At 37.2% G+C, this 25115-nt stretch overlaps 1 protein-coding gene across 4 annotated transcripts in view; it reads left to right on the top strand.

The window, feature by feature from the left end:
• The window catches only part of HERC4 (HECT and RLD domain containing E3 ubiquitin protein ligase 4), a 29570-nt gene extending 5095 nt beyond the window's left edge, over positions 1 to 24475 (top strand). For 2 of the 4 annotated variants that reach the window (XM_085064270.1, XM_085064271.1), the window contains exons 4-26: positions 255 to 414; positions 1503 to 1579; positions 3636 to 3857; positions 5394 to 5485; positions 6685 to 6815; positions 7497 to 7657; positions 8007 to 8083; positions 9907 to 10031; positions 10553 to 10612; positions 11101 to 11212; positions 11539 to 11728; positions 12761 to 12933; positions 13897 to 14013; positions 14996 to 15019; positions 15534 to 15632; positions 16744 to 16911; positions 17016 to 17159; positions 18048 to 18214; positions 19023 to 19089; positions 19317 to 19399; positions 21402 to 21585; positions 22129 to 22231; positions 23106 to 24475. In XM_085064270.1, the coding sequence (XP_084920396.1) occupies positions 255 to 414; positions 1503 to 1579; positions 3636 to 3857; positions 5394 to 5485; positions 6685 to 6815; positions 7497 to 7657; positions 8007 to 8083; positions 9907 to 10031; positions 10553 to 10612; positions 11101 to 11212; positions 11539 to 11728; positions 12761 to 12933; positions 13897 to 14013; positions 14996 to 15019; positions 15534 to 15632; positions 16744 to 16911; positions 17016 to 17159; positions 18048 to 18214; positions 19023 to 19089; positions 19317 to 19399; positions 21402 to 21585; positions 22129 to 22231; positions 23106 to 23314 (2945 nt within the window). In that variant the 3' untranslated portion in view covers positions 23315 to 24475. Of the gene's footprint in view, positions 1 to 254; positions 415 to 1502; positions 1580 to 3635; positions 3858 to 5393; positions 5486 to 6684; positions 6816 to 7496; positions 7658 to 8006; positions 8084 to 9906; positions 10032 to 10552; positions 10613 to 11100; positions 11213 to 11538; positions 11729 to 12760; positions 12934 to 13896; positions 14014 to 14995; positions 15020 to 15533; positions 15633 to 16743; positions 16912 to 17015; positions 17160 to 18047; positions 18215 to 19022; positions 19090 to 19316; positions 19400 to 21401; positions 21586 to 22128; positions 22232 to 23105 lie in introns of those variants that run through there. The other 2 variants (XM_085064272.1, XM_085064273.1) reach the window with 2 other exon arrangements.
• The last annotated feature ends 640 nt before the right edge of the window (positions 24476 to 25115 follow it).

Raw genomic sequence — 25115 nt, 5'->3', positions numbered from 1 at the left:
ATATTGCTCCAGAAACAGTCATCATTTGGTTACTTCAGGGTGTCAAATTTAGCTTTTTTCTCCTAGAATTGCATGTTTATCATTTTAAATAAAAGGTATTTCAGGAGAACTTATGGGCTTAGTTGAATGTCACTTCAAGTCGATACCTTAGTGCTGTGTAAAACTGTTTGGAACAACCCTAGCTTGTTCATAGGTTTTTTACTTTTTAAACAACTAATTTTTTAAATTTTCTTTTTTTTTTTTTTAAATTTTAGAGCATGTTGGTGCACTGGATGCCCAAAATATTGTAGCTGTATCATGTGGAGAAGCCCACACCCTTGCATTAAATGACAAGGGTCAGGTATATGCTTGGGGTCTGGCTACTGATGGACAGCTTGGCTTGCCAGGAACAGAGGAATGCATCAGAGTGCCCAGGTTAAAAATAGTACATAAGTTGCTTTTTTTTTTCTCCCCCAAATAATGTGCTTAAATAACATTGGTTAAGCTATTCTGCTATTATAGTTAAAACCATGTAAATATAGAAAGTGTATATTTGCTGTGACACTTGAATGTTGTGTGTAGACAGTTTCCTTTCTCAAAGAGGCATCTTATGTGAGAGGTGTGTTACAGGTGTGCTTGGTTTGGTTTGTTGCTCTTTGGGGTAGTTTTGTTTCTTGGTTTTTTTAATAGTCCTCTACTAAGAATGAGGCTTATGTTGGAAATGTAAGATGGGTATTTTAAGAATATAAATGGGGGCTGATAACTGCCATTTAGGAGAAGGTAAAGAGAAGTGGAGTGTTGTTAAACTCTCAATTTAAAGAAGGTTCATTTGCTGTTTGATCCTTGTACTTCAGTTTTGACCCCAAAGCCTTGCTGCTGTGATCCAGTAATAGACCTTCTAGTTAAAAAAATGAATGCTGGCCAGGGTTACTTGCTTGCTTTCAGAATCCCATAAGCGTTCCAGCTACCTGAAGTCCACACACAAAAGTGACAATTCCTTGGAACCTTAGTAATTCACGACTATAATATTAAAGATGGTATTTTTGCATCAAATTTAAAAGCCCACAGGCCTTTTAGAAACTTTTTTTCTCATCCAAAGTTGAAAGCATATTCGTTTTTAATGTACATGTATTTGCAACTTCTTTATAATATTGTGCAGTATTTAATAGCTCTGTAAACTGAAGTTTTGGAAACTAGAAACTAAAGTAAGAATCAGTTTCTTCTTGCGTTCTGTATTCATTCCTCCATTCAGCTGTGTGAGATCTCCTTCCTGGCACATGAACCTCCCAAATTCTTCATTATGGTCTTTTACAGACTTTATTAATTTGAAAATAAGACAGAACCTGACCTTAAAAGTGTTAGAAAAGAAGCAGTTTTGACTTCAGATTTTACTAAATAGCCTCTAATTAAAGTTAGGATGTTTGATATACTTCAGTAGAAAGGATTCACGTTTTTTATATTACTCTTTATATCATACTATGATCCAGTAGCTTAATTCTTTCTCTGTTTTCTTACCCCAATAGGAATATTAAAAGCTTATCAGAGATCCAAATTGTTCAAGTTGCTTGTGGTTATTATCACTCCCTAGCACTCTCAAAAGGTAAGCCAAATTCCTCTGAAGTTTTGTGTAATTTCTTACCAGGGAATTCAAAAGTTTTCAACATTTATTTTACCTTTCTTTAAAAGGCAATGTGTTTACAAAACATGCTACCACTTAGCACAGATGGGATTTCAGTTTGGTAGGGGCAGTGTAATTTAATGATGGAAGCTTGAATTTGAAAAACAAATGTACAAACAGATGTTGTGTTGTGCTTTTACTTCTTCGGGGAGGGGTTGGGTTTTTTATCATCTGGCTTTCACGTAAATTCCTTTTTATTGTCTTCCCTGGTTTTGGTCTCCTCTCTTTGTCGTCTTGCTGCTATCCTGCTCTGTCCCTGGTCTGTTTTAACCTGTAACCTCAAGTTACTGAGGCTTGCAGAGGCAACTTCCTTGTCTGCTTTACAAACAGAGGCAAAGCCTCTGTTTTCTGGTGCTTTCATAGTTAAAATGCCATGCCACGTTATAAACCACCTTTTGGAATTCTAAACATCTGTCTTCAAATTTCTTCTGGGGCTGTGAGCACGTATTTAGTTGGCCTCACTTGTACTGCATGTCTGGTTAGGACAGCTCTCCAGAAATGAAAGTGAATGTAAATTTGCTGTTTGCTTATCCCATCGTGAGATAAGAGAGTTGTGGCCAAAACTCCACTTGGAAGAATTGGCGGCTGGAAAGGATTAAGGGAAACAGCAACTCAAAACAAAAATTCCGGAAAGATTGTAGTTTGTCAGTGTTTCTTAACAATGTGGGTTTAAAATAGGAACCAAATAGCTGTGGGGAGGCAGCTGATCATTGCATGCTGAATGATTTTTTTTTTTTTTTCCCTTTTTAAATATGGTAGTTTATACTGTGTATAGGTGCCTGGATTCTCTGTGTGACTCTTGATAGTGTAGTATTAAGTGTTTTCTGTGCCATTATGTATTCCCAGGTGTCTTTATCATTATAACCAAAGAAATGCCTTTGTTTTCAGGGCAGCCAGGCAGAGGTTTACAGGTAACCCTTTGCCTGAGTTAAGATCAGCAGTAGAATGTGGCAGTAGCAGAGTTGTGTTCTGTTGGTTGAAGGGGGAAAATGTCATAGGAGTTTGTGATTTAAAATTAATTCAGTATTTTAAATAGTTACAGGCTTCAAGTACAGCATCACTGTTTTATTGCCAGTTCATGGATTTGCAGCTCTGTTTCTGTTCTTGACGTGGAACAGGGTTTTTTGGGTTTAGTTGTTAAAATAAATAAATAAAATATGAGGAACCTGTATTCCAAGGGATGAGTTTCATTGTTTTCCCATCTTGATAAAAACTGTTCTTGGAAAGGTGGAGATGGGAGAGACATAGGAAGCATTTAGAAGGTAACATTGCTCTTGAAAACCTATCATGTCAGCAAAAGTAAAGTGTTTTGTGATTGGGTGTTAATCTTTAGGATAGTAAATACCTTGGCAAAACATTGGTTGTTCAAGAGAATATGTTAAGGCTTCTTCCAAAATAAAACAAATGGGTCTTTGATTGTCATTCTTTAAAGTATTTTTTTCTTTATTAAGACATTGAATGACATTACAAACCTTGTGCTTTATTGGTCATATAATGAAGACAGTATGTTAAAATATGTCTCTTAAATTTTGTGTGAAAATAAAGTATCTTACCTTAGAAAAGCTTGGATGAGGCTTTTGATTGGAAACTGGACAATTTTGCATGTCCAGGGTGCAACTTTGGCAGATCTCTGCATAAACATCTCTGTAGTAGTGGAACTTCCAATGGAGCAGTGTCTTACTTTGTAATAACCAAACTCAGCTGATCTAACACTGTTGAAACAGAAATGTTAAGGGCAGTTTTGAGGACTTTGAATGCAACTTAAATACTTCCAGTCTCATTAAATGTTGGAGTTGAATGCTTGCAAAATACACAAGAATGCTTAGCTTCAGAAGTCAGTAATTTGTATGCATTTTCAAACTCAGAAATATTTGAAGAGTAACAGTCTAACTTCTAGCTTTTCTTACAATGGATAAACATTGTATTATTAAACTATATTAATTGTATTTCTTGGTTGTTTATTTTTCCCTTCAAACAGGAAGTGAAGTGTTTTCCTGGGGACAAAACAAATATGGCCAGCTGGGCTTAGGTTATGAGTATAAAAAACAAACCTCACCACAAGTGATTAAATCTCTGCTGGGAATCCCTTTTGCACAGATTGCAGCAGGAGGAGCTCATAGTTTTGTACTAACTCTTTCTGGAGCCATCTTCGGATGGGGACGCAACAAATTTGGGCAGCTGGGTCTTAATGATGATAATGGTAAGTAAACATTGCTTCAGTGAAGGTTTTGAAGGGTTTTGAAGAGAGCAGTGTTCCTAGGACAGGGGCAGACAGAACAAACTGTTGTTCAGTGATGTCAGACAGTGCCAGAGCCACGTGAGATTGCATGAAGAAAGCACAGAGGGGTTTTGCTCAGCTGTTTTGGTGTGAGAATCCTGATAGCGTTTTGTTGAAATTCGTGCCTGCTTGACTTGTTTTCTTTCCCTGTTCTACATCTTCCTGTGACTTAATGGGATTGCATTATAGTACTGTGCAGTTGGAGCTGAATTTTTATGTGGATGATATTGCTTGGCTAAAGCAGTAATGTGTTAAAACTAATTGGTTGTCCTTAGTAGTCACATTTAAGCCATCTTCATTTTTTACTGCCATTTACTCTTACATTCCTTTCTCAGGCCACTTTTAATAATCACTCACAATTTTTGACTAACCATTTCCAAAATTTCCTCTGCTAGGGTAATGACACTCAACGATTTTTAGCAAGTGGTTAGGTTAGAGGAAAAATTGTTTCTTTGTTAGTTGTATTGTGTTACATGCGCACTATCTGCTCACAGGGCTCCAGGGTGGGGGTGTTTGCTGTCAGGGTCCTGTAATACACGGTTTAGTAATGGATGGTCTGTAGATGGTTTCATGAATTCAGATTTTCTTACTGGTTTGTTGCTGTCAACACCATTCAAAATAGGAAAAATTTTGTAAGTAGTGTTGTAATACTATAGCAGTTGTAAATACGTATTTCATATTGTAATACAGTAGTGTTGTAAATAAAATGCACATCAGAATGCCTTAAAACTTGTCACATTTATGTAATAAGAAAATTACAATTATTTTTCAGAAATCATGGGAGACTTCAGTTGCTTCTACATATTCTTTGAAATGTGTATAACCCCAGGTTTTTATGTAGCATCACTTCTCAGTAAAATCCCTTTTTAATGTTTTGATTGGGTTTCATGCAGACATGTTAGTATGCCTGACAGGTTTTACGACATTAGCATTAACATTTTAAAAAATGCATTAGTGCAAAGTTGACAAAGTTGACATGTTCTAGTGATGAAGGGAAGTTAGCTTTGCTTCCTATTTGTTCAGTGCTCCATCCTGTTATGCAATTAGTAATATTAAACTTTGTGTAGAAATACACTTTTCAAAGAATACCAACTGATAGCAACTTACAGGAACATTTTAAAAACATGAAACATATAAACAATTTAAAACAATTTTTTTTCTCTTATGGCCAATGCCAGGTCTAATGTATTGTTCCATATTTAATGATCCAAGTATTGACCTATGAGCCTGTGCTAGTGAAGATGAGACCATGGGCTACAAAGCTTTTCAGTGCAGTAGTCCCTGTTTTTTCTGTAGTAACACTTCCATCTCCAAGATCCATAAATTCAGTCACAATGGCTGCATTGTCCTAACAAAGTGCTTGTTTGACTAAAACTGAATTAGAATAAATGAGCAAAACTGATGGGCTTTTGATTTTTATTTTCAAAATAAGTGACCTTTCTTTAATAAACTTTTCAGACAGGTATGTTCCTACACTGCTGAAGTCCCTGAGAAGTCAGAAGGTTGTTCATATATGTTGTGGAGAAGATCATACTGCTGCCCTTACTAAGGTGTGGTACTTACAGATATGTTTATACTCCAGTTTTTTTAGTCTTTTACAGAAGATGCTACCTGAACAGGAAATTTAACTAAATACTGAATAAAATTTCTTCTAAGTTTAGGGGATTGAGTTGAGGAAATATTGGAAGAAAATAAAATATTTGAAAAAATGTACCAAATAGAAGAAATCTTGCATTCTAAATGCTTTATTTCCTTTTTTGTGCATGAAAGTTAACTTCAAACTTCCTTTAAAGCTGACAGGCTCAGTTGAGATACTGATTGTATTACAAATGTCTGTTCATGTTGTCACCCATGTGTGTGGCTCCACTGTCCCTTGCAGAGCCAGGGGGGCTGATACCCCTTTTGTAGGCAGTGCTGTGTATGTGTGTGAGCATTCTCCAAGTCCTTCTGAAGTTCAGAAAAACCCACCACTGTTTGCTGTCCTGACTCAGTGACTGAGCCTGTTGGGTTTTATCAGCGAATGCTGCAATTTTAGCAATGATTTCCAACTGAGGGCCAGGCTGATGATGTAGAGTAGAATTGAAAGAAACAGATTTACAAATTCAAAGCATCTGAAAATGGAAAGTTTCAGAGTAGTTGTACGATAAGTTGTGTAACTGCCGAAAATGTTTCTGGTTTAAAAATTAAAGTTTTTGGTTCATTTCTTGAATGAATACATTAATCAAAAACACGTAAAAAATTACTTGCATTACAACAATGTTGAACTTTTCTTATTTCTTGCAGTTTCAAATAATGAGGCTATTTCAGTCACGCTCTGTATCATCTGCTGAATAGGGCAGCTTGCTATTTGCTAATAACTTTAAAATTTGTATTCAGAGTTTCAAGCCAAAGTATACTTTTTAATAGTGTGGGTTTGTATACTGTTGAAATTCATCAAGAAAACTGGAAAAGAGGAAAAATGAGGATTAGTATCTATTAATGACACAAGTTAATGGCAGGGCTGTTGTATGATAATAAGAAAATTAGATGAGTGTGATTTAACACAAGTAAGGTAATATTTAATAGCTGGGCCACATTTTCATAACTCCAATTAACTTCTGTGTCCCAGGACCCTGTTGTGCCATGTGTGTTTTCTGTCCTTTCCCTGCAATGCCAAAATCATCAAAGAGATTTATTAAACACCTGTTTCTGTGAAGTTTCTTGTTTTGAGATAAACAGTCATTTTAATGTAACAAATTTATCTGTTTAGGAAGGTGGGGTTTTTACATTTGGAGCTGGAGGCTATGGTCAGTTGGGTCATAACTCTACCAGCCATGAGATAAATCCGAGGAAAGTTTTTGAGCTCATGGGAAGTGTTGTCACACAGATCACCTGTGGCAGGTAAGGTCTATTCTGTGCTAGCACTGTGAATCCTACAGATAACTTGTTTTGTATAAAACTTCCTATCTATTGCAATATGAAGTGGGAATTTTCTTATCCTTCATGGTCAGGGAAGACAAGATGATCCTTAACAAAAGATACTTAGAGATGGTTTGGGATTTTCAAAGCATTCATAGAAGAACAAAAGGATGCTCTCTATTTGAGAGGCTCTGATTTTCTAAACTGGCAGTATGAACAATAGTATAGTGTGAAGGTGTTTGTTGCTGTCAGTTCATTTCCTGTTGAAGAACAGCTGTGTTTGGGAAAGTACAAAATAGTTTATGCAAATTCACAACTGGTTCTTCACAGGTCTGTGGTAGGAGAGGGGGCATCTAGAGCTGAACAGTATGGGAGGGGAAAGGAGATGCAGGCAGTCTCTAGACATTCATTTCTGGTATGCTCCAAAGTTCAGATAGGGGCTAAGCGCTGGCAGCTCCATTCCGGGAACTTTTCCATAAAAATCTAGGATTGCCTGTTGGAGTATAAATAGAATATTGCCAGTGGCAGTGCACTGCCAGCAGAGAAGTGGGGCATTGGATATGACAGGACCTTTAACACCCTGTTAGCCACAATTCCTAGCCAGGCCTGCACAAAGCGTGTTAAAATGCTTAGGTTTGTGTTACTGAATTCTGTTTGCCCTAGGCAGCACACCACTGCATTCGTCCCTTCTTCTGGAAGAATTTATTCCTTTGGACTCGGAGGTAATGGGCAGTTAGGTACAGGGACCACCAGTAACAGGAAAAGTCCCTTCACAGTGAAAGGCAACTGGATTCCCTATAGTGCTCAGTGCCCAGTGTCCACAGGTAAGCAACAGCTGCTGTATTTACTTCTTGCTTACTTGTTGCTTTATAGTGTCTTAAAATTCTTGAGTTTTAAACTAAGTAAGGGCTAGAATCGCTTTTTCCACAGTTTGATTCCACTGTGCTGTTTTCCTGCTGTAGGAATTACATGCCTGTGCTGCTGGGTTAGGTCCTCTAGTAGCACTAGAGCTAAAACTTAGCTCAGGGAGAGATGGTCTTAACTATTGTATCAGTGAGGTTCTGCAACAAGAGAACCTTTTTGTAACTGCAAAAGGAAGTGTTGGTTGCAGCATTTTAGTAATTTTTCAATTTCACGTTTTCACAGTGGCCTGTTTTTTTATTCCTATTGCAGGCAGTGAGGAGTGCTACTGTGTAAAGAGAATTTTCTCTGGTGGGGACCAAAGTTTTGCACACTACTTTTACCCACAGGTAACAAATTAAGTATAATTTGGTTCCAAAGCTTGTCAAAGTTGAATTTTAGTTTTTCTGATGCATTTAAAAAGATTTTGATGTTGAAGGTGCATGTGACTATATTGTAGAGTTTGTTGGAGCAGTGTGGAAACAAAAGGCACTAAGTCATGGTAGCAGGTGGGGGACTTGGATCTAGTTAGTGAGTGTTAGGAAGCTCTTGAAACTTTTTGGCATAAGCTTTTTTCTTGATGGATGAATGCACTTCTTTTCATGTCATGAGTGAAGAATTGATTGAATATTTGAGCTCTTCACGCCTTGCCTAGAACTGATCATTTACATTCCAATACGTAAAAAAGTCTAGAAGGACTTTACAATAAAAATGGCAATGTGGAAGTGTGATGGAAAGGAAATGCTATTGGAGGGTGAGGTGGGAGATAAAAGCAAGATGAAGATTCATGGGATTGTTTTAGTAGAGCTCAGCAGATATTAGACCATGGGGATTAATGAAGCATCAAGAGTTGAGTATGTGGGGTGAAAACTAATTTAGACACAAAGGGAAAATGGATTTTAGCGAGGAAACATGTCTGTCAAGAAAAAATGAGTACAGGTCAGACTTGCAGCAGTGTTTTGTGCTCAGAGCCTGTTTTGGTTGTATAAGATGAGCAGTCTTTCTAGGATTGTTTTGTTGGGGTTTTTTTTCTAAATTCTGATAGAGTTTTAACCATTACTGTATTTGAGAGAAACTTGCTTAACAGATGTGGATGAGAAAATTGCTCATAATATAGGGTCAAAACTTACCTTTTAAAATTTCCTTAAAAACTTTCTTATGTGCAATTTTCATAATTACTGAAGTAGTTTCTGACTGACTAATTGAGGTGAACTGGAGACTATGAATGCAGTTATTGTGGCTCTGTACAAAAAGTATTAGCAATAGATGAACTTTGATGCTGCAAAAATATTCCTTTTAGTAGTCTTTAGTTTGGTAATTTGTATTGAATTCTACCCAAGTTCTGTTCATACTGTACCCCTGGGAATTGTGTGTCCCTGCCAGTTAAAGGGGCCTGGCCAAAATCCATTCTCTCAAGTCAGTTTGTGGACAGCTCAGTTCCCTGAGTTGTTTCTTTGGCTGGACATGAGGGAAATGGCAAAAGGGTTCCTTGTCCTGATGCTGTAGGAGGGGATCAGAAGTGCTGATAGTCATTGTCATACTGAGGCAGCTGTGTTATCAGATGGCACCCTCAAGAGGAACATGTTATCTCTGGCTAGTTTAATCTTATCTTTGGTGCTATTTGCTATCTCTTTTTGAACCAATGCTCCTACTCAAAACAATGATCTTGATTCTCCTCCTCTTTACTATTACAACTCTTAGTGGAATTCGTTTTATATGAGCAGCACTTCCAAATGCAGCTCCTCTGATGCAGCAGTGCATGTTCTCAGAAGCATGATTCATTCTCAGAGGAGCCTGATGGAAGTGGGGTGGAAGAACATCTGTCTGAAAAATTGAATGGCTCCTTTTCTGTGTGCTCACAGCTTGGCAGTGAGCTAAATGGCTCATAGTGGCTGGAGAGATGCTTGCTGCTCACATCTAAAGCTTGGTTAGTGTTCATCACAGAGACAAGGAATGTTTAAGGAGTTTGCCATTAGGCAAGGTGTGTGTATTACCACTTAATGGAGATGGGTTTAGTGTATGCTCTGCTTTCACAGTGAATGCACAACTGTTAGAGCATTTCCCAGTCTGGGTGGGCAAATTGTCAGTGAAGAGAGCTGAACCAGAGGACTGCTTTTCGTGGAAATCAATTTTGGATGCCTGACTCTTTACACTTCCTTTAAAATTTGTTTAGAGCATGGTGCCACCAGATGATTTTAGGTATCCTGACCTTTTGAAGCAGATCTGGACTGTGAATGAAACGTTTATTCAAAGACTGCTGAGTTTCCCATCTGGAAGACTTCCTGTAGAGATAGCTAAGTAAGTGATGTAAAGGAAAGAAGTTGTCTTTGGTAATTCTCCTTCTGAACTGAGCATTAATGGGGCTTTGGGCATACATAGCAGAGCTATTTTTAATTACTGATTTTATGACGTGCAGAGCACTTGCTGTGCTTTCATTGTCATGCTTGTTGAGTAGTTTAGATCCTTGAGACTCAGTCATCTCTGCTTCAGTTTAGGTGACTATACAAGGTTAAATTAAGTATCTAATTGCACATTGAAAAATAGCAATACATGTAAAGGAATATGAGAACAGCTCAATGATTATTGCTTCTATTTTAACAAAAGAGGATGCAAAGCAATTAAGTTGCAAGACTGCCTGTGATTTGAGCTGTCTTAGATACTGAGTCTTGAATGGTGGTTTTATTGTTTAGTCACATTTGAGTCAGAGTCCCATCCTTTGTACACTGTAATTTATTAGGGATTAAATAGAGGCTTTTTTATTGCAAATGCTAATTTGTAAAGGGAAAACTAAATGTAACATTTCATGTGACCAATTTCAGTGAAATTGATGAAACGTTCTCCTCAGCTGGGTGCCTGAATGGGAGCTTTTTGGCATTGAGGTAAGTGGGCAGGTTTTAAACGAGTGTTCCTGTGGGCAGCATTAGTGGTGGCTGTCTTCCTGGTGTCCCTTGTGTCAGCTGGAGCACCTTCCCAGGGTTTCCTTGTCTCACTGGTGCTCTGATACCCACAGTTTGAACTTCTGCTCTTTTCCCGCCCTGTGTTTTGGCAGCTGCCCTACTGCAGAATGGCTCCTGCCTGTCTTGGCTGCTGCCATGTAAGCCAGCAAAGCTCATTACATTTGTCAGCCACAGGCTGTTTATAATTCAAGGGAAATTTGTTGCATGGGCTGTTTTAGATCTTAATCTTTTTACGTGATTCTCATCCAGTTAGAGATTTTTTTTCCCAGTTGTTTCCATAGTCATATAAAAAATGGAAGTCTGATGTATTTTAAATCCTTAGTCAGTAGATCTGAAATTCAAGAGGGAAAAAATCTTGAGTTGCTGAGAATACAGGATTCAGTCTTTCTGTATTTTTTTTCTTCCTGCAGTAATGATGATCATTACAAAACCAGCACTAGATTCTCAGGGGTTGATATGAATGCTGCTAGACTACTTTTTCACAAACTCATACAGCCTGAGCATACTCACATATCACAACAGGTTTGTGCTGCATATTTTCCTTATGTTTGGGATGATCTTTCTCTGTTACAGCTCTTCAGAAATACTGTGTTATGCTTGGTCCAACCCTATAAATAGATTTCTTTTCTCAATGTATCTACTGCAAATGTGTGAAACTGTATTTTGTTGTGACAATTAGGTAACACATCAGCATACTCTATTTTAATATTTACCATAGTGTCATTTTCTAAATGTATAATAATCTTAACTGAAGTACTTAATTTTTGTTTTCTAGATTAGTTTTCATATATGTGGGCATTAAAATCTCAATTGCATTAAAATAAACAGAATTTTCTGATGTGCTGTAGGTGGCAGCTAGTTTGGAAAAGAACCTTATTCCCAAATTGACCAGCTCCTTACCAGATGTTGAAGCTTTGAGGCTGTATCTCACTTTACCAGAGTGCCCACTGATGAGTGATGAAAACAATTTCACAACGTTAGCTATTCCTTTTGGAGCAGCTATTCTGAACCTAGAAAAAGCTCCTCTGAAAGTTCTTGGTAAGAAACTGAATTTTTACTGTTAAAACTAAGGATTTCCAGTTGAAAATGCGCGGAAATTCCATCAGTGAAGACCTGGTCTTGGCAGCACCTGCTGTGTATTTACAGTTCTGTACAATTCCCCAGTGAGAAAGTTAAGGCTTAACATTGCTTGGTGTAAGAAAACACTTATTCTGTTGCTTCAGGGTGAGTTAACAGGCCATGCCTGTGAATTCATCTGGTATTGTAGTTCTTGGACTGATTCCATTTGGGAGGAATTAAACCATGTAGTGCAGTGTAATTGATATGTGTCTTTGCACTTTAAAGTGAAAATTATGTGGTCAGACAGCTAACAAGCTCTGAGCAATTTACAGAAGTGTTGCAGAGCAGATGTTAAATTGTCTTGATTGTGACTACAGCACCTGTTCTGAGCTTCTGAGGCAGTTGGTCTTTTCTCACTGGTGCCAAGATGTGGTCTTCAAATATGCAGCTGAGAATAGCTCTGTTTTTTTGAACTTTCCTTCCTTACACCTTCTTATTGCGACTCCTGTCAGTTGAAATTCAGCTTAAATAATTGAGTTTTCAGAATATTTTGCTTTTAATCAGTTTCTTTTTGAGGGGGTACTTTTGTCTTCCTCAGTTACCTTTTGCCTTGTAACCTGTCTCTTGTGTTTTTTCAGTGGATTTTGGTGACAGTAGAGAGCTTTTCTGCTGTAAGCAGAAAAGAAGCAAATTCAGTTTTTTGAACTCTAAATCCTTTTCCATTGTTTTCCATTGCTCTCACGACTGTTTGCTTAAGGTTTCGGGTTTTGAGCCATCTGTTTTATCAAATGTTACTTTGTTACACTGTCATTTAGTCTGGATGAACAAGATTTCAAGAGACTTAAAGATTTGATGTGTAACAATAGAGCATTTGTTGTGTTAAAACTTTTGTTTCAGAGTCTTTGTAACTGATGATTATACTTTCTAGCCAAACGTGTTTCTTAGTTAAAAGAATAACAACATAGCGTTGCAGTGGCAAATACTGAATTTATGTTCACCGTGTGTTGACAGAAAATTGGTGGTCTATACTTGAACCTCCCTTGTTCCTCAAGATAGTGGAACTCTACAAAGATGTCGTAGTGCACCTTTTGAAGTTGTGCAAGATGGGCCTTCCACCTTCTGACAGAAGAATCCTTACCAATTTCCTACACACAGCCTTCAGAGTGCTGGAAATCCTGCACAGAGTATGTTTATATCATTTCTAAGTAGTTCCTTGGCTGTTGGGCTTTGTCAGCATCTCAGTGCTTGGTAGTTGGTATAAGCTAAGTTTTAAAGATCAGAATTGCATCTCCAGAAATATCTGTAGTTGTTCCATCTGGACCTATGAATCAGTGGGATTCTGGATTCCAATCTGACATGATGATGCAATTGACTATTTTTTGGGAACACAGAGTGACCCAGTCATTTGCATCTGTGAGGGTGTGGACTAAAGTGAAAGGGGAAAATGGGTTGACAGATCTGGGATATTTCATGGATTGACTATCTGATGATTTGGAGGGGGGTGTGGGAGGTATTTGTGAAAAGTAGGCTTAGATTATCTGGTTATAAAGGCAGAGTCTTTTTAACTATCTTGCTGCTTTGACAGTTAGCAGTGCTTAGCAGTCCTTGGGAAAAAGAAGTGTGTGTTAGGAAAATGTGGATGCTTCTGGATTCAAATGATACTGTAGAGACAAGCCTTCATATAAAAGTTACTTTTCCACATCTCTCTTTTTTTTAAGCGTAATGTTTTTAAATGGAAACTGTTCCTCTGCTCACAGGTAATAGTGTTCATGCTATAACTAAGACTAGAGTTGTTGAACCATAGTTCTTACACCTGTGCAAATACAGGAACAAGTATTTATTCCATTGTATACATGAATATGTATGTTATCACTGTTCCTGGGAGATCATATGGTGTTTCTAAGTGGCAACACTGTTACGCAATACTGTATGCACAGTTAATTGTATTTTCCTTGAATCTTTGATGGGATTTTGAATAATCCATGTATCCATGCCTTTAACGTTGTTTTTTGCTTTCTTGTAGGCACTGTTGTTTTTCTAGAATTTTTTTAGTAGCTGGGTATCTGTGGCTGACCTATCAAATGCTTGAAAAACATGGAAAATATCCCTTTGAAAGCTAATAAAAAAAATAAATTGCACTTCTTTAGGTAAATGAAAGAGGACAAGTTATACAGTATGACAGATTTTACATTCATGAGATACAAGATTTGATAGATATCAGAAATGACTATGCCAACTGGTTCCAGCAGCAGGTATTGGGAATGGTAAGTTGAGTTGATTTTTCTTTGGGTTTTTGTGGGTGTTTTCTTCCCATGTTTTGTGTTTGTTTTATCCTTTTAAAGAAATCCATAGATTCTCTGAAAAATGGGCACTTTTTTATTCATAAAAATACCTTCACAGATGACCAGTGCTGAGCAGACTCCTGTCAGGTACTGGCCTAGGAAGAATTGTCAAGAAGGTGTGTTTGTTCTAGGCTGTCATTCTTAGGACTCACACTGCTCAATATTTGAATCTGACAGTTTGAAAGTGATTTAGAATGCTGTCACTGGACACTTGCCATGTCAAAAAAGTTAGGAATGTAATAATCCATGAAAGGAAAACATCCAGAATAATCTGAATTGCTGTATAACACAGGTCCAGTCAGTGAGCAAGCTGCAGCTGTCTTGGGCAGTGAGTCAGGAAGCACAGTAGGGAGTTACAGGGACAGATAACTAATGTAGTTTTCCACTCTGAGTGTAGCAACCACGACTGAGATAATTAATTCCTGGATCCGTAAACAGAGGAGTGATAAGTGGGAGTAAATTAATGACTGTGCAGAGAATTAGTGAGTTGGATAGGTTTTTGCCACAGTTCCTTGACTTAAGCTTTCAAAGAATATTGAGTAAGTTAATAAGTTTTCTCTAGCCACCCATAATTTATTTTTTTGCAACAGTACCATCAGATGTCATTAATTAATGTGTGGAAGTAAACATTTAAAATATTTAATTTTTTACATCCAAGCAAACATGATACTTGAATGGCCTTATTTTTAAAGACTTATAAACAGGGTGTTGAAAGAGAAGCTTGTATTTAATAGATGAATTAAAATGTTTATAGTTAATACTTATTTCTCAGTAAACCTTCTCTTGGGGGGAAGCAGTAAATAAATATTTTTAAAATTCTACATCAGAGGTGAATAACTAATGCAGACACTAATGCTGCTTTTTCATCTTAATTGTTGCTACCTTTGTGCAAATGCTGTCATAGGATGTCAACCATGGATTAACTGAGGTAAGATTGGTTGCAATCTGATTTCCTTTGCAGAATGTAAGGAAATCAGAAATGTGAATGTCAAAGGTTGTCTGCTGTGTTCTATTGGGAGTCAAGCTTTAAATTAGCTATGGCTGTAATCTGAAAAAAGCCTTTGTGGTGCAAAAATATGTAATTGTATTGCAAATTTGGAGCAGCAGTTGGAAAAAGGTGCTCCTTTTATAACCACTAGCTGCAATAACAGTTCTGAAATTAAAATGTGTTAGGTGAGAGTGTTGTTTGTGTCTGGCTTGGTTTGGTTTGGCTTGATTGGGTTTTGTTGATACTTTTTTTTTTTTTTTTGCTGAAGTACTAAACAATTAAAAATTTAGTTAATGTTCCTAAGATGCTTTGGTCCTGCATTGGTAATAAGTCAAGATTGAGTTCTCTTTCCAATAAAATAGATGTATTAAATGAGTGCTATTGCAAAGGCTTCTTTAACCATGACTGTGACTTTTAAATAATCTAAACTATGATATGGTTCTTTTCATTCCAGTTAACAGATATTCCTGTAATAATTTGCACATACCCGTTTGTATTTGATGCTCAGGCAAAGACAACTCTCTTGCAAACAGATGCAATCATACAAATGCAGGTAGGAGTCTCAGTTTTTAATGCTGTGAATTTTCTTTTCCATGAGTTGGGGATTTTGGGGGATTTCTGGTGGTGTATTGGTTTAGCTGGTTGGGCTTTTTGTTTTTTGTTTCTTTAACTCTGTAATCTCTCCTCCATAAAAATGAAAGATCTAGTTTTAATCTCAGGATATGTGCATGATAGAGGGTGGTGGGTTTGGGATCACATTGAAATCAGATTGTTTTGTAATTGCATACAATTCCAAGGAACTTCTCCTTTCAGTAATGAGATGGCTTTTTTATGTGTTAACAACCCATAGTACAGGTAAAAAAACCCCAAACAAACAGCAATAAAAAAACCCAAACCCACAACCCTGACAGACAAACAAAAAAATCCCAAGCACCATCCACAACCAAAGAACAACCCCATCTCCCATAAGAGCAGACTTGGCATATTACCTGAGTCATTGATCTGAGTCTGAAAATAAACAGAAGATGGAAGTCAGGCTCATGTAGGAAAATACTACCTTGCTCGTGCAATTAGTAATAAATGTAGTTTTATATGCCTTTAAAAATATATATACTGATATTTGATGGATTCAGGGAAATGTTTACATTAAATATTTCTATTACCAATATTAAATAGTATTAAGATGTATAGACTCTCAAGAGGTTTCTGCCACATTCAGAAAATTTGCAACAGCATTTTGTTTTTCAAACAATTTTTATACAGGAGTTATCATACAAGTTAAATAAATTGCTTTTCATGCTGTGAATTAGTTTTGAATGTATGTTTGCTTTCATGCCAGATTTACATTAAACAGCTTACTCTTCATTAGATGAAATGCAGGATTTTTTTTCTTCCTTTTGTTATCCAAGGTATTTTGACTGGAATATCACAACATGTGTTCTAATGCTTCCCTGAACATTAGCATTGGTGAGCGCAGTGGGTGAAGGAAAAATATTTCCTGAAATCAAGTACTTCCTGAGATGAATACAAAAAAAACTTGGGCAAATTCAGTAGCTCTTGTAATGGCTATTCCCATCTGAATTTTTCCAGATAAGACTGATGGACAATTAATATTGACAAGGATTTTTATTAGCTGCTGACACTCTCACCTTGTTTTTCTCCAGATGGCTGTCGATCAGGCCCACAGGCAGAATTTGTCTTCTCTCTTTCTGCCAGTATTTGAATCTGTCAATCCATGCCTGATATTAATGGTCCGGAGGGACAACATTGTAGGGGATGCTGTGGAGGTCCTGAGGAAAACAAAGAATGTAGACTACAAGAAGCCACTCAAGGTACTACAAGTTCATACTGCTCAAAGTGATTGAGAATGGTTTTTGGACAAACCTTTCTTTACAATCTGTTTGCAGTTCAGTACTCACGGAGTTGTGTGTTTCAGGTTATTTTTGTAGGGGAGGAAGCTGTTGATGCTGGAGGTGTTCGCAAAGAATTTTTTTTGCTCATCATGAGGGAGTTGCTAGATCCCAAATATGGCATGTTCAGGTATTATGAGGAGTCCAGGCTGATCTGGTTCTCTGATAAGGTATGGTGTGGTCTATATTGATTTCATTTTAACTTACAATATTTGTATTAATAATGTATGCACACAGTAGTTTGTGGTTGTTTTATTTCAAGAGTAGAAGCTGAAGAAAGGATTCTCAAAAAAAGTTTATTTTTGTCATTGTTAGATCAAAACTTTCCCCATTCCCTGCTGTTTCCCTTTTGCTTTCCCTGTTCCTTGTTTGCTGCTTCCTGGTTGTCCCCAAGCCAGACAGGTTTTTTAGGAAGAATTACCAGCCAGAATAAACTGATACCAAGGGCAGAATCAATAAATCAATTTGGCAGAGACAAATTCTTGAAGTGGCCTGTTGACCAGGTCTTGCTGTGTTCAGTTGCATTTATGGGTGATAGGTGGTCATGGAGTTGTATTTTCTTGGAAGGTTTGATCCCTGACTTCTCAGTCCTCCTTCAGAGGACACTGACTGGGGCAGCTGCATCCCAAACACCTCAATGTTTACATTTCCACAGGTGTGTTTTAAGCCTTGGTAATTAATTCCAAAGGGGTCAATAGTGAGCTCTTCCCTCTTTCTCCCAAAAATAATTTTTAAAAAATTGATATATTGAGTTACTGAATAGTGCAATAGGAAATCACTGATGTAACCAGAATCTTAATGCAGTATGTGTCCCCTGTAACACAGAATATGTTGCAGCTCAGCCTTTTTAAGTAGAAAGGATTCTGTTCCCTTGGATTTCAGTCTCAGCTGGTTAAACTTTATCCTGTTTTCCTTGGTACTTACAGATACATACATATTTAAAGAAAATATAAATTAAATTCACTCAGATTATACTGCACTGTACACTTCTTGCTGGACTCTGCAAGATTAAAATAACTTCTTTATTTTAAACCATCTTGTCTGTTTTCTATTCTTAGACCTTTGAAGACAGTGACTTGTTTCATTTGATTGGTGTTGTCTGTGGGCTAGCAATATATAATTTTACTATTGTAGACCTTCATTTTCCTCTGGCTTTGTACAAAAAGCTATTGAATAAGAAACCATCCCTGGATGACTTAAAAGAATTGATGCCTGATGTTGGCAGGTAAGCAAGAAAGAAAAATGGGTGGTGTTAGAAATTAATTTTTAAGTCAACATTTTCCTTAAAGAACATAACATTTCTTTTCCACACTAACTGGCTGAACAGCTCAGAGTAACTTGCAGCCATCATGTCATTTGTTACATTTGACACATACTGTTGTTAAGCACCTGCTTCTCAATGCTTGGTGTTAGTGTTTGTGCCTTCTGTTTTACAAAGCTACAAGAATTTCAGGGGAAAAATATTTGAAATTCAAACTCTTTGAGTTTTAGCCATTAATTTTATAAGCCTAAGTACGAACATAGTTTCGGTTCCAAATGACTTAAATCCATCAAGAAAATATTTTTACTTATTTCAGGAGCATGCTAAATATTTCTTTTTGACTAGGATTTTGAATAGGACTAACTGGTAGGTTCAAATGAGCAGAAAAGAATATTTGATTGCTTCAGTGTTGTAGATGCCAAAGTGTTCACAGATTCAAGAAGAAGTCAAAGATGTTAATGGCAGAGCGAGTTGATAGTTTTTAAGTATTTACTGCTTCTGCTTTGGGAATCCATCAGCTGAAGTCTTAAGATAGGATTGTTCTGTCTTCACCCCATGGAGTAACCAAAAGGAAATAGCACTACAAGTAATAGTAAAATGATTGCTTGAGATTTCCCAGCAACACACAAGGTGGAAGTCAAGAAGCTAATAGACGAAATAACAGTAAAAAGATATTTTTAAAACTTGAATTATCAAAGCATAAAGAACACTTCAGGAAAATAAATTCATCTTTCTTTCCCCTGGTGCAAGTACTTTGTAACTTATTTTGCAGGGGAATGCAACAGCTACTGGACTATCCAGAGGATGACATAGAAGAAGCATTTTGTCTTAATTTTACTGTAAGTTTTATATAGTGTCTGAAGTATGTCTTACCAAGCTCATGCCATCTATTTTAATTGCCTCTGATGGAGTGTTAGAACAAAAGCATCAGCAGCTGATTCCCATGAGTTTTAGCTTCTGTCTGCCATTCGTGTTGCTGTTAACTAAGTGGTGGGAAGAAGTCCTTTATGCAGTAAAAAATGTATAAGTGGTATAAAATTATACTATTTTTGTTTGTTTGAAATAGATCACTGTGGAAAATTTTGGTACAACGGAAATCAAGGAGCTTGTTCCTAAAGGTGCTGACATTCCTGTAGTCAAACAAAATAGGTGAGTTCTGTGGGTTATAGGGCAGCTGAGTGTTGCTGTCTGCTTTGGGACTATTATTGGGCTGCTGTAACCACCCTTTGCCAAGCTCTGACACTGCTGTTGGAGGCAAAACTACTTTGGCTGTTGTCCCAAGCTCTACTCCTGTGTGTTGTCAAAATAGCTGTTGTCTTGTACTGGCACTGGCACAGGCTGCCCAGAGGAGCTGTGGCTGCCCCAGCCCTGGGAGTGCTCAAGGCTAACTTGGACAAGGCTTGGAGCAGCCTGGTCTGGTTGAAGATGTCACTGCCCATGGCAGGAGGTTGGACTAGATCTTCAGAGCTCTCCTCCAACCCATATCAAAGCCGTTTTATAAGATTGAAAATGTTTGTGGTTTTGCAGGAAGCTACATGTAGTTGAAATTCAGTGAATAATGATGAGTACTTTGACCTAAGTGCAATTATTGCAACTATTCATTCATACATGGATATTGTTTCAGTGCAGTCTTCCCTTTGAAGAGCATATAACATTAGATAAATTAATGCAGTGTTATTGTCAGAAGAAGGTGTGATGGGTGGGATTTTTTTCCTTGGTCAAGGATTCTGTAACTTGCGTTTATAAAAGTAGTCTCTCCCACCCTTTGTTCCCTTTCTGCTCCTGGAGGATGGGCAGACCACATCTGCTGGTGCTTTTGTCCCTTTTTGCAGAATACTACCGTTTTCTAGTCTGTTCTTTAATCTTTATGAATTCTCTGTGCTTGTACTTCTCCCAGGGTAAAGGGAGAATTGAATGGAAAGAGCACACTCCATGAGAACTGAATGCACACATAAAACACTGTAGCTTTGCAGTTCTCTGGTGTAGGTTTGATGTTCTGTCACCAAGTGACTGGAAAATTGGAGTTGAATTATGGGAAAAGTTTCAAGGTGCCTATGGAATGCCTGCTGCATTGTTACCACAATTGTCTTGCAACAATGAAGAATTCCTTTTTCAGGATCTAAATATTCCATGATGCTTCAATTAATTTTAACAATTATTAACACAGAGTATAATAGTTATCACTATGACTTCCCCCTGGAGCAGCCTTGCAGTGTTAGTGTTACACAAGTTACCTGCCCCTCTGTAATGACTCAGCATGGATAAGATGGAGATCTCATGGAGTGCTGAAGGGGAGGACTGTGGTTCACCACTTTGGTCATCTCCAGCATTTTCAGTTCAACAGCTTTAATAAATGTGTTGTGCAAATGTGTTTATATGGTTCTTTAAATTACTGGTAATGTTATTCAAAGACTGGGTGGTGTCCAAATGAATTCTCTCTTTGCACAAGGGAATGTGTGCAGGTAGGATAGATAAATGTACAGCTGAAGTCACTGCCAGTGTAGGAGCTAAACAGTGTTCACTGGCATTGATCATCATAAATGTTGTATCACAGCAGGGAATTTTAGTTCTCCCCTAAATGCTGCAGAAGATGTTTCCAGCAAGAAATGAGAACTCCTTGTACCAAAGCACAGATAACAAGCCATCTGTTTCTCTGCATCCCTTGGCAATAGTCTTTTTACTGTGCAAGACTCAAATGTCCATTTGAAGTTGATTTGCATTTTTAGTGCAAATATGGTAATCTTTTTAATTTAAAAAAAAACAGAAAAGTGAGTTTGATTAGTGGCTGTCACGACACTCCCTGGAATTCAGGCCTTTCAGCTTGGTGCCACTGAGTCCAGTTCACTGCAATGCACACACAAATAAGGGAGATGCTTGTAGTATTTGAAACAAACAACACTAAATGTTCCTGCTTTCTGTTGCACATTGGAGACTCTGCGTTGGGGGGGGGTGGTGGGGAAATACATTCATGTGCCATTTTATCTTCATTGTGGCTGTAACATAAAGCAGAGAATATATATTAGGCTCCTTTTTGCTTCATTTTCTATCCTCTGTTCTATACAGAAATGGCCACTGGTTTATTGGTAGAAGGATGACAGGTGCTGCTTCCCCTTTATTTCGCAACATAATTCTTTCTTTCTCCTTTGTACAGGCAAGATTTTGTAGATGCATATGTAGATTACATCTTCAATAGATCTGTGGCTTCCTTATACAGTGCATTCCATGAAGGCTTCCACAAAGTATGTGGAGGTAAAGTTCTTCAGCTTTTCCAACCCAGTGAGTTGCAGGCAATGGTGATTGGGAACACAAATTATGACTGGAAAGAGCTGGAGAAGGTAAGAACAATAGTTAGCTGTTGTTTTCATATAGTTTTAATTTCAGGGTGGAAAAGCAACTAGGTGTCCTCTTGAGCCCTGTTTTAATTGACAGGATTCCTGTTATTTGTCATCTTAAAACATCAGTGAATGAGGACCCTAAAGTTCTATTTGCCTTCCTGCTTTAACTTCGTCTATCTTGTGAAGGAAATCAGACTTAGAGAAGAAGGAAAATCCACAGAACCCAGAGGCAGCTGTATACAATCTTTTATATTAGACATGGGAAAGTGAAGAGATTGCACACAGTTATTAAAAGTAAATATTCTTGGTTGCCAGAGCTCAGTGAGTCTTGGTCTGTGTTGGGATTGAAAATGCTTTGCAGTAGAGGCATCTGTCCCTATAGCTGAATTCAGACTGAGCAGCTGAAGGAAATGGAGTAAGGAAAGCAGTAGTAGTGTGTCACTTGCTGTGCCCCTTTACACAAACTGCATTCATTCTGCTTCAGTGTCAGCTTATCCTACTGTGCTGTGAGTGAGCAATAACCCCATTTCCTGCTCATTTTAGAATACAGAATACAAAGGAGAATACTGGGCAGACCATCCTACAATTAAAATATTCTGGGAGGTTTTTCATGAGTTGTCTCTGGAGAAGAAAAAACAGTTTTTGTGTAAGTATTTGAAATTATTTCACAGAAGTTTCTAACTGAACAGGATTACTGGAATTTCAGGCTCTTGCTATAAGAGGGCAGAGTAAGTATTTGTCTGTAATGATGTGATTAACTATTTGGGGAAAAAATCATGGTAGAAGAAACTGATTATGAGCTTGTCTCTGATTTTCTTGGGGTTATCCTGAGTAATTCTGGGTGATGAGTAGTTACAGATCACAGTAGCTCAGAGCAGCATTAAAGAAAAGAAACCCCAAAACACCATCCTAAACTGCTGGTGTCATTTATCTGGTGACTAGGATATTTTTTCCTGCTCTTTGACATAAAGTTCACATCCTCCTGGTTTTTCACTGCACAGAGGTGGAAATTTAGAGTTGTAACTGATTGTAAATATGTCAAGGTAGTGATCTAAGTGGAAATGCACAGATAACAGAGTAATCAAAGCTTGCTGTGAATAAGGTTTTGCTGAGAATAGATCATAGATTAGTTTCCAATTCAGATAAATTACGTATTGAATGAACTAATTCTGTGTTTACAAGATAACTTGGAAATGCTCAGTAAAGATACAGCCAATGGATTTTGAATTAGAAGTTCTGTTGCATGAAAAGATTTTTAGTATTTTTGGGGTCTGTTAGTTTTCATATGCTAAAATGAAATACTTTTCTTTATGTATCACTTGTTGTGTTGTTATAAGTTCACATGTGTAAGGTAGAGATGTGGTTAAGTCATTATTCCCTGTTTTCCAAACTTCACAACTTCGTGAAAAGCTCGCCCTTGCTGGAATGACTAATAAAGGCCAGCAATGATTAGAACTGCATATGTGACATAGACAATGTTAGTAGTCAACTAGTTACAAGGTTTTTTTTCTTCTTGACAGTGTTTCTGACAGGCAGTGATCGTATTCCAATTCTTGGAATGAAGTGTCTTAAACTGGTCATCCAGCCAACAGGAGGAGGAGAAGATTATCTGCCAGTAGCTCACACTTGCTTTAATCTTCTTGATCTTCCAAAATACACAGATAAAGAAACCCTAAAATCTAAGTTGATTCAGGCTATAGACCACTATGAAGGCTTCAGTTTAGTATAACTTGAAAATGAAAGTTCTGTGTAACGTGGGATCATTGAGTTTTTGTGTCTTTCTTGTGGTGGTAAATTCAGTGGATTAAGTGATGCAGTTGATAATATAACTGATTATTTGCAAAAAAATGTTCAGCCGTACGGATATTCATGGGAGCCAAAAATACATTTCCAAAACTGAGGAACTGTCTTAATGCATACCTTCTTGTACAGAGCCATGTGGATTTTGCCATCTTACAATAAAAACGAGAGTATTGTGAATGGGAGTCAAGTTTCACTAACAAGAATTAACATTTCACCTTATGCAAACAATTTGGCGTGTGAGTGCATGAGAGACTTGCTTCAGTTTTTCAAATCACTTAGTAAGAACATTTAACTTTTTCCCTGATAAATTCACTTGGTAACTTTTCATTTTGTAAATAATAAACTTTTGTGATAAAATAGTTCTGTTCCAATAGCAGTATGGTTTCTATTGCTTGTAATTGAATATGAGCTTATTTTATGGCTTTTAACAAGAAAAGTGACTACTCTGATTTCTGAAGATATCTATTTTTCTGGTTTGTTTTAAGAACCTTAATAATGAAAGTGATTGTTTAAGAGACATTCATCTTCACAATGTACAATCCATGAAGCAGTCACTTAGTGCCGATACAAAACCGCATCCAATGGCATTTTTAATATGTGGATGGACAAGCTGAATTAAGACACTGTTTTATTTTTAAGGACTGATTCTGTAATTAAGTGGACACAATTATAAAAGAGGTTAATTTATCATTTGAAACCTCCGCAGTCGTGTCAAGAATACAGCTTAAAAGAAAAAGATGCACCAGCCAATTGTTGCTGTCAAGAGGTTAAACGTTTATTTTTAAATGCTGAAAGCGTAGTTTATGGTTTCTAATAGAATTTTCACTTTTTTCCAGATAAATGCATTTGAAATAACCTTTAACGCCCCTCTCCCCTTTTCTTAAGATTTTATTTTTAGTATAATTGCCCTGAGACGATTGTGCTTAGCTGGACACTTTTGGATTTGACTTTTCCTTCTCTGGTTAAATTCCAGATTTTGTGGTGTTAATGCATATGTGACTTGCAGCTGTGAAACAAATATTTATTTTTTTTAGATTTTTAAATGCAGTGAAAAAATTCAAGCTATAATAAAAGACTTGAATGAAAACCTTTGTTGGTTGATGTGTACAGATGCTTGCAGCATGCAGAGTTCTTCAAGTGGAGGGCAGCTTCCAGTGCATTAAATGGAGAGTACAACTAGAAAAAGCAGGAAAATGCAGTCAGTTTAATAAATTATATAACATCCAGTTTCTCTGCTGGCAGTTTGTATTGATACAATGCAAAAAAAGGTCAGTACAGTTAAAATCAGTCTTTCTTCCTTAGCACTGTTTTTACAGCTTTCTCACACAGTGTAACATCTTAGTAATTTCTTTGTATGCAGCTCATATTCCATCTTTTCCAACATTTGTTACCTGGCTGGGAAATTCTCCCTCTTGTGAAAAACAAGAAACCAACAAATACTAAAGCAGCTTAATCTTAATATACGTGGAAGAAAGAAAAGGAGAAAAGGGGAAAAAAAAAGTATTATGCAGTCATTTTAACAGGTAATACTAAAACACCATTTTTATTTATGAAACACCAAGATTGCAAAGGCAGATATTCAAGAATTAGGAAGTGGCTAATGTAAAACTGTCTTATTCCTTTTTTCCTTTGTGTATTATTACATATCCAAGTGCTGTTGGTTTTTTCCTATGGGAGTCTTGTTTCATTTGATACACAGAGTTTGGTGTTCACTGAGTAAAAGGGGA

Source organism: Lichenostomus cassidix, chromosome 6 (genome assembly GCF_008360975.1).
Source record: "Lichenostomus cassidix isolate B80296 chromosome 6, HeHo_3.0, whole genome shotgun sequence".
NCBI lineage: Eukaryota > Metazoa > Chordata > Aves > Passeriformes > Meliphagidae > Lichenostomus > Lichenostomus cassidix.
The sequence above is the reverse complement of the archived record's forward strand: the minus strand, read 5'-3'. Positions and strand labels throughout refer to the sequence as shown.